The 12,444-nt window shown below is 43.6% G+C and overlaps 1 protein-coding gene across 1 annotated transcript in view; it reads right to left on the bottom strand.

The window, feature by feature from the left end:
• Positions 1 to 12,444, bottom strand: part of LOC137622209 (heparan sulfate 2-O-sulfotransferase 1-like) — a 55,036-nt gene that overhangs the window by 31,947 nt on the left and 10,645 nt on the right. Inside the window, exon 3 of the mRNA XM_068352676.1 lies at positions 5,653 to 5,858. Coding sequence (XP_068208777.1) covers positions 5,653 to 5,858 — 206 coding nt within the window. The remainder of the gene's footprint in view (positions 1 to 5,652; positions 5,859 to 12,444) is intronic.

Below are 12,444 nucleotides of genomic sequence, written 5' to 3'. Positions count from 1 at the left end.
TCCTTTTTCCAGTGAAAAGCCAGATGGTATTGAAGAGGACGGAGGTGTAGACTTCCTAGTGATACAAACTGTTCCAGGGATGACAGCGTCCCCACCAGACTCATCCACAGCCTGACTGAGCAGCGTTCCTTCTTCAGCATCTTCTGGATGGATAGCAGGGCTTGATCTATTCTGGGGGCTGATCGTCTTGTTGTTCAGCAACGTCCTCATCAGATAGTTCCTCATCCGAAAACTGATGAGGAAACGGCAACGGAGTGGGCAACGTCTGGCTCGCTGAGTCCGGTCGCACTGGTGCATGCGTGACGGAGCCGGACGCAACGTCATAGAATTGCTGCACAGTCTGTGAACTGTCAACAACCATGGGTGCGCGAGGAAGCACAGCGTCCACCCGAGACTGTCTAGACCGTCTGGGTTGTGCAGTCAACACCATACCGGGTTGCTGAGGTTGACGCACCGCGTCAAAACAAGTCACCTCTGATGGTTGTTGAACGTCCTGAACGTCAACAACCACCTCCGAGCGTCGCTTAACGTCAACGTGCGGCTGGCAACCCACACTGGGTCGCATCGGTGGAGGAACCACCTCAACTGGTAGACGCGAGAAGGTTACCTCAGCGTCAACAGGACGCACAACCGACCGGTTGGAAGGTTGTTGGCCAGAAGGTTCGGCAGCAACCTTCTCCGCATTAAAGTCCTCTATCAAGGACGCAAGCTTGGACTGCATGTCTTGCAGCAAAGCCCATTTAGGGTCTACGGGAGCAGGTGCGGCAACAGACGGGGTTAGCGACTGAGGCGGTACCGCTTTCCATCCCTGAAAGCCTTGTTTATGCATGACATAATTGTACAGCAAAACTTCAAAGGCTCGAAAACAGCTGTGAAGTTGATCTGTAAAAAACTTGGAGCGTCTCCTGGCCAGGCGCCAGGGAGAGTCTACGAGATTTGAGAAGTCTATCTGGGCAGAGGCAGGAACTCCCAAGCCGAGAACTTCTCTCGTGTCATATCAGACTCTCGCTCTATAAGCCAGTTTAAAAGAAGGGAAAGCAAAGGCTGTATACCCCAAACTCCTCCTGGTGATAAACCAGTTGCCTAGCAGACGTAAAGCTCTCTAGGAGAGCGAGAGAGCACTAGCTTATAAACAACGGCTTCGAAGTAGCTAGGCCTAGTGTAAGCTCTGACGTTTAGGCGAACGAGGAGCAGCAGTTACAAAAAGATCTGGACAAAGATCCTTAAAAACCAGCATGATTTAATCAAAGTCCATAGAGGGCTAAGCAGCTTTAGGCTCCTCTCCGTCTGACAGAGTCCTCAAGGGAATATCAGTAGGAGGGGGAACAGCAACTTCCTCATCTAAAGGAACCTTGTCCAATAAAAGCTGAGTCTCAAGCAAGGGAGAGACCTACCGTGGTGGCAATGCTTTACAAGCAGAGTCCACACACACTGGTGCATTAGTAGCGGACCAGGACGCAACGTCATGTAACTGCTTGACAGTCTGTGAACTGTCAACAACTGAACTGTCAACAACAACAGGTGCGTGAGGACGCACAGCGTCCACTCGAGACTGCTTTGACTGCCTAGACTGAGCAGTCAAAACAACTCTAGAATGCAGAGGTTGACGCACAGCGTCAAAACAAGTCAACTCCGATTGTTAGCGAACGTCCTGAACGTCAACAGGAGCATCAGCAAGTGGCCTAACGTCCAAATGTGGCTGAAAATCCACACGAGACCGCATCGAGTGTAGTTCTAAACAACCTGACTGACGTGACTTAGCTACGCCAACGTCAACAGGATGCACAAAGGAACGTTAGGTTGGCTGAAAGCCAGGATATCGATGAGATAAACGGCTAGACTCAACGGACTAATCGGCAGAATAGTCTTCCATAAGGGAGGCAAGCATATTCTGCATGTCTTGCCGTACAATCCATTAAGGATCAACGGAAAAGGTTGCGGTAAGAGACGAGGGTAACGTCTGTGACCGCAACACTTTGCCAACAAAAAAGACTCTCGGAGTCTGTGTTATGCTTTTGTTAGGCGGCGAGCAGTTTTCCGATGACTGCATAGGGTCAGAGCTGTCCTAATGGCTGCAACCAGGATGCTGGACCTGTCCTGAAAGGACTGACTTTCGCTTAAGGGTCTCGAAACCTTGTTACAGGTTTCTTATGCGAAAAGCCTTCGGATGACGAGGAGAAAAACGTCTCTCTCGGTTTATGGTAGGGGAGATCTTGGTAAGATACACCCGATACCATAGAGGGAAACGTCTGTTCGCTGATCAAGGCCTCTCGAACCCATAAGTCGTATGACATTACTTCTCCCCTGGGCTTGGGAGCTTGCAAGAGGTCCCGGACTAGGTGAACGACAGGCACGAACAGACGAACCCTCGGACGCAACACTGTAACACTTTGCGTAATATCACTTTATCACTACGATTTTCTGTTTTGCACTTATTTCACTGAAATCGAAACTTTTACTGATTTCTACCTGAAGCACGCAATTCTACCCTCATCAAAAGGTAGTAAATGCGAAATCAGGCGTATAATGCAAGCACATTAATACCAGCAAAAAAACAGTAAACATCTTTTAAGATAAAAAATTCAGTGGTTGGGGAAGAGAATAAACACTAGTTCATTCAAAACTACGTTTTCAATCTCTCACCGTACATTGCCTGGGGACGAGAATAAAACTAAAAACGTTTTATCCTTTCTCCCCGTACAGAGACTAGGGACGAGAGTAACTCGAGAACAACGTTACACGCTTGAACGGAACGTTTTCTCTCCTCTCTCTCCCTCCGTCTCTATCTCTCTCTCTCTTTCTCTCTTGATTTCGCACCTAAGAGAAGAGCCCAATTACGTTTCGTCAAAAAAACATGTTATTTGATCAAAGGAAAAAACTGAAAGGTTTTTCAATTAAAAAGTTCCCTTAAAATAGAATTTAAAACATTTAAGCTTTGAAAGAAGAATGAACAAAACGTCAGAATCGATTTACTCTTTCTGCAAAGTGAAACCGTGATACACTCTCTCTCTATCGTAACGATAGAGCGCAAACTGCATAGCATAAATAAACTAAACGTTAGTTCATCTTTGAAAACAGTACGAAGACTATTCAAAGAAATTCTTTCATAAAATCTTTCATTTAAAAAGTTTTAAATCCTTAGCTCTTTAAAAGCTATTTACGATTTAAAGGGCTCAACGTAGATTAACTTTGGTTTCCAAGTTAGGACCGCCTACTCTCAGGAAAGGTCGCATATAAACAAAACATTAAAATTTATTTTTTATGTTTATTATAAATGGAAAGTTAATCGAAGAGGAAAATCTATAATTAATTTATAACGTGATAAGATAATTACTAAAAGCCTAAACACACTTCCGTCTAAGGGAAGGGTCGGCCATTTAAAAGTCAAAGAAAGTCCATACTCTCTTTGTCACCAAAAATTAAATCTATCCAAAACGAGTTCAAGATTTAAGATGAAGATAAAACACCTGCACTGCGAAAGCTCAAACCAGAATATAGTACTTCACCAAAGATGATGGGAAAAACTCCAGGTTTCAACAGCGAGTAAAGTACGTCTTGTCGACACGTCGACAGAGATAAAATTGAGTCTTTGTTTACATGGAGTTTGGTATCTGGCCGACAGTTGGCGCTGATGGGCACACCCGCAACCTGTATAGCGATCGCTGGCGAGTTTTTTTGTACAGTTTTTTGTCTGTCGAGCAACAGAGTTGCAGCTATATATTCACCGGCTAAGTTAAATATTTAAAAAATTTATTTTAATAAGACCTTTCAAATTTACTTAAACTTATGGAATAATCTAGCCAGACCACTAGGTTAACATTTTCAACTCTCGAAGGGTTTGTTCTAGCTGTAAATGAAAAGTCTGATCTAATCTAAAACTAAATGGGGCTTTAAGAAGTCTGGGTTTCTTACTCGTAAAGTTTCCAGAAATGATTTATGATAACCACAGTTTATATAGTTCAATTGATTTGTGGAGAGAATCCACTGAATTATATCTGTACTCTTTACTAGAGGAAACAGAAGAACCCCTTCTCTTGGAATGAAAGCAGAAGAACCCCTTCTTTTGGAATGAGAATTAAGAAATCGACTGTAAAGAAATTAATTGCGACCAGAGAATCAATTAAAGTTCTTTCAGAAGATGGCCTTTTCTAAAGAGTGACTCTAACCAGAGGAGAGCCCCTTTTACACAGATATTCAGACATCTGTGTACAGACTCACAAAAAGACTTAAACTTGAAGGAGATGCTGGATAGCCTCGACCCGTGATGTGCAAGGGACCGCAATGAGTGATAATTACTGCGTAGATGCAGCCGACAGAGAGGGCTAGCCTATACCAGTTCTCTCGGGACCTAAACTACGAGCATCATCAGATCGGGGTGCCATTCAAGCTGCAGCAATCCAGAAGTCGCCAAGGTTATCCTGAGAACTGACGTTTTCAAAATTGATTAGTCAGCAGATCGAGAAGGGAGGAAAGGCATATGCATCCAGGTTGTCACATGGGTGTTTGAATGTGTCCTCCACACTGCCTATGGATCTGGAATGGGGAGCAGAACACCAAGTTTCCTGATCAACTGTATGGCAATTAGGTCGATTACCTTTGACCCCCAAAAGGGGAAGAATCCTTTCTGCCATGCAGGGAACTAGGGACCACTCTGTTCCTACAACCTGTCCCTGGTAACTGAGCATGGCTGCTACTACATTTCTCTTGCAAGGAATGTTCCATAATGACAGCTATATGGTGCACGATCGGTAATATTTTGATTATGGAGAATATAGAAAGGAAGTAATAAATAACAAGAAATGAATACAATGAAGTGTCCACTGTCTACATATGCAGCTGCTTTACTCAACTCTCACAGGCTTTGAATGCTTGCAGTGTAAGCAACACAAGATTGCATTTCCAGCAGGTTGATGTCCATGAGCTGTTCTCCTGTTGACAAGACTCCTGAAGCGACTAGATGCTCTAGGTGTGCGTGGGCCTCTCACCTTGACTACATCAAAGAACAGAAACATCTCCGAAGGAGGAAAGTTGAACGGAACTCCAATGAAACAAGATGGCACAGGGAATTGCTGGCTGCTGACCAGGGATACTTCAAACACCACTGAAAGGAGTGGAGTGGTTAAAGTTAATAAGTATGAGAAAGCTCAGTGGGAAGGGGTCCTGCCTCCTATCACCTGTCGTTAACCAACTTCCTTGGTAATGAATCGACGGCCATTCCAGTTAGCGCTTTAGTCATGGAAGGCTTGTAAATGCATAGGAACAAACCAACTTTGAAGGTGATAGTGATCAAGAAAAGTTGAGGCAAAAAAGGTGATTGGGAGATAAGTCTAGACATGACAAAGAACCTGAATCAAGAAATATGATTGATTAACAATCTTAAGTTCAGGGTTTGATTTGACTACTCTTGCCAAATATTTAAATAATATGACTGTATAATATGCTCTGTAAACACAATAAACTTATAAAAGAATATACAGTATAGTACTGTACAGGGAATGAGAGGGTGAATGCAAGATAATTATCATTAAAATAAATTCCTTCCGTCAATTTAAATCTTCATTTGAACATTGAATTCCTTCTTAATTATTTTATTAATATACAAGCACTACGTGACGGACAATAATTTGAAAATGACACGTAAAAGAAACATACCTGATCAGTCAATGACAAAGTGGGCATATTTTTTGTTGTGTTAATGTGCAAAACATTAAACTTATTTTTGGCACAAAGATCGTAGGCTAAACCTATGAAAGAGGTAGATCCAGTTTTTGGGACTCTGTTGTATATTATAACCAGGTTGTCCAGATCCAAGACGTTATCGACTGGTGGGACTCCGCGGAGTATAGACCCCAATGCAGCTGTTAGAAAAAAAAAAAAAGTGGTAATTTCAAGAAGCAGCACTTGTACATTGTTATTATTATTATTACTTGCTAAGCTACAACCCTAGCAGGAAAACCAAGATGCTATAAGCCCAAGGGCTCCAACAGGAAAAATAGCCCAGTGAAGAAAAGGAAATAAGAAAGTAAAAAATGCTGTCATTTCAAGAAGCAGCACTTTTAAATATCTACAGTATTATTATTATTATTATTATTATTATTATTATTATTATTATTATTATTATTATTATTATTATTATTATTATTACTTACTAAGCTACAACTCTAGCAGGAAAACCAAGATTCTATAAGCCCAAGGGCTCCAACAGGGAAAATAGCCCAGTGAAGAAAAGGAAATAAGAAAATAAAGAATGCGGTCATTTCAAGAAGCAGCACTTTTACATATCTACAGTATTATTATTATTATTATTATTATTATTATTACTTGCTAAGCTACAACCCTAGGAGGAAAACCAAGATTCTATAAGCCCAAGGGCTCCAACAGGGAAAATAGCCCAGTGAAGAAAAGGAAATAAGAAAATAAAGAATGCGGTCATTTCAAGAAGCATCTCGTACTTAATTAATATTATTATTATTCTTATTATTATTATTACTAAGCTACAACCCTTGCTGGAAAAGCAAGATGCTATAAGCCCAAGGGCTCCAACAGGGAAAATAGCCCAGTAAAGAAAAGGAAATAAGAAAATAAACTACAAGCAATGAACAATTGAAATAAAATATCTTAAGAAGAGTAACTTTTAAAATAAATCTTTCATATAAACTATAAAAACTTCAAAAAATAACTAAAGAAAGAGAAATAAGATAGAATGGTGAGCATGAGTGTACCCTCAAGTAAGAGACCTCTAACCCAAGACAGTGGAAGACCATGGTATAGAGGCTATGGCACTACTAAAGACTAGAGAACAATGGTTTGATTTTGGAGTGTCCTTCTAGAAGAGCTGTTTACCATAGCTAAAGAGTCTCTTCTACCCTAATGAAACATTTACTATTTTAAACTACTGTTGAATAAAGTAAATTTTTACCATTATTTTATAAAAGTTCTTAAATATAATTTACATATAGGATGCACTGTTCTCTCTTACAAGAAATGATCTCAAATACTAGAAGGCTTACTGCACCTCATATGAATCACGCAAGTCTATGAAATATAACTAATCTAAAATTAATTTCATCCTTATTATTCATAAATACAATTAACATTATTATCATTTATTTATTATTTTTCAATATCAAACTTACCCGATGATCATATAGCTGCATCCCTGCTGCCCGACAGAAAAAATCTACGGGAGGAATACGCCAGCGATCGCTATACAGGTGGGGGTGTACATCAACAGCGCCATCTGTCAAGTAGGTACTCAAGTACTCGATGTCAACAACGAACCAATTTTCCCTCTGTCGTGCCACAGGCAAGACCTACTTAATACGCCGTCCCTAACTGGATTTGTTTTCACAACGATTTGGTGAAGTACACTATTCCAGTTTTGAGCTTTCGCTATGCAGGGTTTTATCTTCATTTCAAAACTTGAATTCGTTTTGGATAGATTTAATTATGGTGACGAAGAGAGTATGGACTCTCTTTCACTTTTAAATGGCCGACCCTTCCCTTAGACGGAAGTGTTGGTGACGAAGAGAGTATGGACTCTCTTTCACTTTTTAATGGCCGACCCTTCCCTTAGACGGAAGTGTGTTTAGGTTTTTGGTAATTTTGCTTAACAAGTTATAGATCTATATATTTTATATCTCTCCGCCTTTATAGGCCTCTTCGATTAACTTTCCATTTATTATAAACTTATAAAAATTAATTTTTATGTTTGTTTATATGCGACCTTTCCTAATAGTAGGCGGTCCTCACTTGGAACCGAAGTTAATTAACATTGAGCCCGTCATATCGTATTTACCTTTTAAGAATTTAATACTTTTTTTAATTTTAATGTTTTATGAAAGAATTTCTTTGATACTCTCGTACTGTTTTCAAAGATGAACTAACGTTTAGTTTAGTCTCCGCAGTTGTTGACGTTCAGAACGTTCAACATGCGCTCTATCGTTACGATAGAGAGAGAGTATTTCACGGTTTCACGTTGCAGTAAGAGTAAACCGATTCTAGCGTTTCGTTCATTCTTTCTTAGCTTAAATGGTTTAAATTCTAAATAAAGGAACTTTTTATTTGGGAAACCTTTCAGTTTTTTCCTTTATCAAATAATATGTTTTAACGATATATAATTGGGCTCTTCTCTCAGGTTCTAAGTCAAGAGAGAAGAGAGAGAGAGATAGAGACGGAGGGAGAGAGAGGAGAATAAACGTTTCGTTCAAGCGGGTAACGTTGTTCTCGTTTTTCACTCTTCTCCCTAGTCGCTGTAGGGGAAGACGGTAAAACGTTTCTAGAGTTTTATTCTTGTTCCCAGGCTTTATGCGGTGAGAGATTTTAAACGTAGTTTATTTGATCTAGTGTTTAGTCTCTTTTCCAGCCACTGAATTCTTTATCTTTAATTATGTTTTTCTGTTGCATTGTAATACTGTTTTCGCAATTACTACCTTTTAATGAAGGATAGGATTGCGTGTTTCAGATAGAAATCAGTTAAAGTTTCGATTTCAGTGAAATAAGTGCTAACAGAAAATCAAAAGTGATAAAGTGATATGCGCAAAGTGTTACAGTGTTGCGTTCGAGGGTTCGTCTGTTCGTGCCAGTTGTTCACCTAGTCCGATACCTCTTACAAGCTCCCAAGCCCAGGGGAGAAGTAATGTCGAAGGACTTATGGGTTCCACAGGCCTTGATCGACGAACAGACGTTTCCCTCCGTGGTTTCGGGTGTATCTACACACGTTGCCGACGTGATCACCCCACCCACACAAAGACGAGAGAGCCCATTTATTCCTCGTCTGCGGAAGAGGTTTCTCGCAGAAACCATGGACCAAATCTTGCAGCTTTTTTAAGTGCAAGTCGGTCCCTTCCGCGCAAGTCCAACGGCCTAGGTGTAGCCACTGGGTCAGTCCGGACTCGCTGCAGTCATCCGACGACTGCACACCTTCCGAGAGAGGCAAGGTGGTACCGCAACAGGCAGTAACTCCGTCTGTTGCCGCACCAACTGTTTTAGACCCTCAGTCACAACGGACAGTAGCTCCGTTTGTTGCCGTCTTTTATAGACCCTAGTGGTCCATGCTGCAGATATGCAGTCTCAGCTTGCTTCCTTCATGCAGGAGTATCGTGCTGAGAAGGTTGACACTGCACCTGTTAACCTACAACCTGCCACGGTTGTGCGCTCAGCAGATACTGCGGCTGCCTGCTCCCACACTCCACCTGTGAGAGCTCCACCGATGCGCAGTCGATCCTGCCAGACGCATGTTCATGCTGCACCCTCCGTTAACATGCGTGAGCTACCGCATCAGCAGTGGGAAGGTGCTGTCAAGCTGCCGTGTTTTGCCGCAATGCGGCATGCTCCGCATCCCACGGCAGTCCCTCCCACGCACCAGCACTCCGCTTTTGTTGTTGCCAGCTCCCACAATCAGACTGCGGAGAATGTTGACGAGGCACCCGTTGGCCTACAGCCTGCCACGGTTGTGCGCCCGGCATGGCTGCCTGCTCCCACACTCTTGTTGTGAGAGCTCCTCCACCCATGCGTAGTCAACCCTGCCAGATGCAGGCTGACTCCCACAGACACACGGAGCACTCCGTTGCCGTGCGTGAGCTACCACAAGCTGCCGTGTTTTGACACGGTGTGTCAGCCTCCGCAACACACTGTGGTTACCGCCACTTGCCCGCAGCAAACTAGTCAGTCAGGAGTTGAGGCTTCCCCACACAGCTTTGGTTGTTGCCAACTCACAGACTGTCAAACAGTTACATAACGTTGCCTTCTGGTGTGCTACTAATACACCAGTGCTGTATGTCCTCACGCACCTGTTGGGGTTGACAGTTCAGTTTTTGACAGTTCACAGACTGTCAAGCAGTTTCATAACGTTGCCTTCTGGTCTGCTGCTTATGCACCAGTGAAACCCTCACTGAGATAACCTAGCTTTTCTCGGACATGGTTCCTGTAGATGAGAAAGTGCTGTTCTCCCTCCTTCTGATATTCCCTTGAGGACTCTGTCATTTGGAGAGGAGCCTTAAGCTGCTTAGCCTCCTATGGACTTTAATTAAAGCATAACATGCTTCCAGGGAGGGTAAATGGTTCCGCTTCAGTCACTAACCCCGTCTGTTGCCACACCTGCTCCCATAGACCTTGGGCTTTGTTGCAAGACATGCAGTCCAAGCTTAGTCCTTGATAGAGAATTTTTTACGGAGAAGAACCTTCTTGCCAACAACCTTCCTACCGGTTGGTTGTACGCCCTGTTGACGCTGAGGTATCCTACTCACGTCCGCCAGTTGAGATGGTTCCTCCACCAGTGCGACCTAGTGTGGGTTGCCAGTCGCACGTTGACGTTAAGCAACTCTCGGAGGTGGTTGTGGACGTTCAGTGTGTCGCTAGGAAGACGTTCAACAACCAGCAGAGGTGACTTGTTGTGACGCAGTGCGGCAACCTCAGCAACCCGGTAGGGGGTTGTCTGCACAACCCAGACAGTCTAGACAGTTTCGGGTTGTCGCTGTACTTCCTCGCGTCCCCATGGTTGACAGTTCACAGACTGTGCAGCAGTACCATGATCTTGTGTCCGGCTCCGTCACGCATCCACCAGTGCGACCGGATTCAGCGAGTCAGACGTTGCCCACTCCGTTGCCGTTTCCTCATCAGTTTCGGATGAGGAACCCTCTGATGGGGACATGGCTGAACAAGACGATCATCCCCCAGCCATGCTATCCATCCAGAAGATGCTGAAGAAGGAACACGGCCCTGTCAGGCTGTGGATGAGTCTGGTTAGGACACTGTCATCCGTGGTTCAATTGGTGTCTCTTGGAAGACTACACCTCCGTCCTCTTCGGTATCATCTAGCTCTTCACTGGAAAAGGACAAGACGCTAGAAGCGGTCTCGATCCCGGTTTCCGGAAAGATAGTCTGGTCTGCCTTGATGAAAGGACTTTATCAACCTTTGAAAGGGTCTTCCCCTGACTGTTCAGACTCCCAACCATGTTCTCTTCTCAGACGCATCGGACGTAGGCTGGGGTGCGTCCTTAGGCGGTAGGGAATGCTCGGGATTATGGAACTCGAGTCAAAGGACAATGCATTTCAACTGCAAGAAGCTTCTGGCAGTACGTCTGACCTGGAAAAGCTTCAGGTCTCTCCTTCAAGGCAAAGTGGTGGAGGTGAACACGGTCATCTCTGTGCTTTGATGTACATCTCCTAGCAAGGAGGGACCTACTCTCTGACATGGTACGAGTTCGCAAGTGACCTCCTCTCCTGTTCAACAGGTCTAGACTTTTCACTAGTAACGAGTTTCATCCAAGGCAACTTGAATGTCTTAGCAGATTGTCTCAGTAGGAAGGGACAATAATTCCAACACATTGGACCCTCCACAAGGATGTATGCAAGAGACTTTGGGTCACCTGGGGCCAGCCAACCATAGATCTCTTCGCAATCTCGATGTCCAAGAGGCTCTCAATACTTTGCTCACCTATCCCGGACCCAGCAGTAGTTCTTATAGATGCCTTTCACTAGATTGGTCTCATCTAGATCTATATGCATTCCCTCCGTTCTAGATTGTCAACAAGGTACTGCAGAAGTTCGCCTCTCACGAAGGGACAAAGTTGACTCTAGTTGCTTCCCTCTGGCCCGCGAGAGAATAACTTACCGAGGTACTTCGATGGCTAGTAGACGTTCCCAGAACACTTCCCCTAAGGGTGGACCTGCTACGTCTGCCACGCGTAAAGAAGGTACTCCAAGGCCTCCTCGCTCTTCGTCTGACTGCCTTCAGAATATCGAAAGACTCTCGAGAACTAGAGGTTTTTCGAAGGAGGCAACCAGAGCGATTGCTAGAGCAAGGAGAACATCCACCCTTAGAGTCTACCAATCGAAGTGGGAAATCTTCCGAAACTGGTGCAAGTCAGTATCCATATCCTCGACCAGTACCTCTGTAACTCAAATAGCTGACTTCCTCTTATATCTGAGGAAAGAGCGATCTCTTTCAGCTCCCACTATCAAGGGTTACAGAAGCATGTTGGCATCAGTCTTCCGTCACAGAGGCTTAGATCTTTCCAACAATAAAGCTCTACAGGACCTCCTTAAGTCTTTTGAGACCACGAAGGAGCGTCGTTTGGTTACACCTGGTTGGAATTTAGACGTGGTTCTAAGATTCCTTATGTTAGACAGGTTCGAACCACTTCAATCAGCCTCCCTGAAAGATCTCACCTTTAAGACTCTTTTCCTGATATGCTTATCCACAGCTAAAAGAGTCAGTGAGATTCATGCCTTCAGCAAGAACATCGGATTCTCATCCGAAACGGCTACATGTTCTACATCTTGGTTTTCTAGCAAAACACGAGCTGCCTTCTCGGCCTTGACCAATATCGTTCGATATTCCAAACTTATCGTATGGTTGGAAATGAACTAGAAAGAGTATTATGTCCTATAAGAGCTCTTAAGTTCTATTTAAAACCTTTACGAGGCCCATCTGAAGCTTTA

The sequence above is a fragment of the Palaemon carinicauda genome, chromosome 29 (genome assembly GCF_036898095.1).
Source record: "Palaemon carinicauda isolate YSFRI2023 chromosome 29, ASM3689809v2, whole genome shotgun sequence".
Taxonomy (NCBI): Eukaryota; Metazoa; Arthropoda; class Malacostraca; order Decapoda; family Palaemonidae; genus Palaemon; species Palaemon carinicauda.
This window is presented reverse-complemented; position numbering and strand designations above follow the sequence as displayed.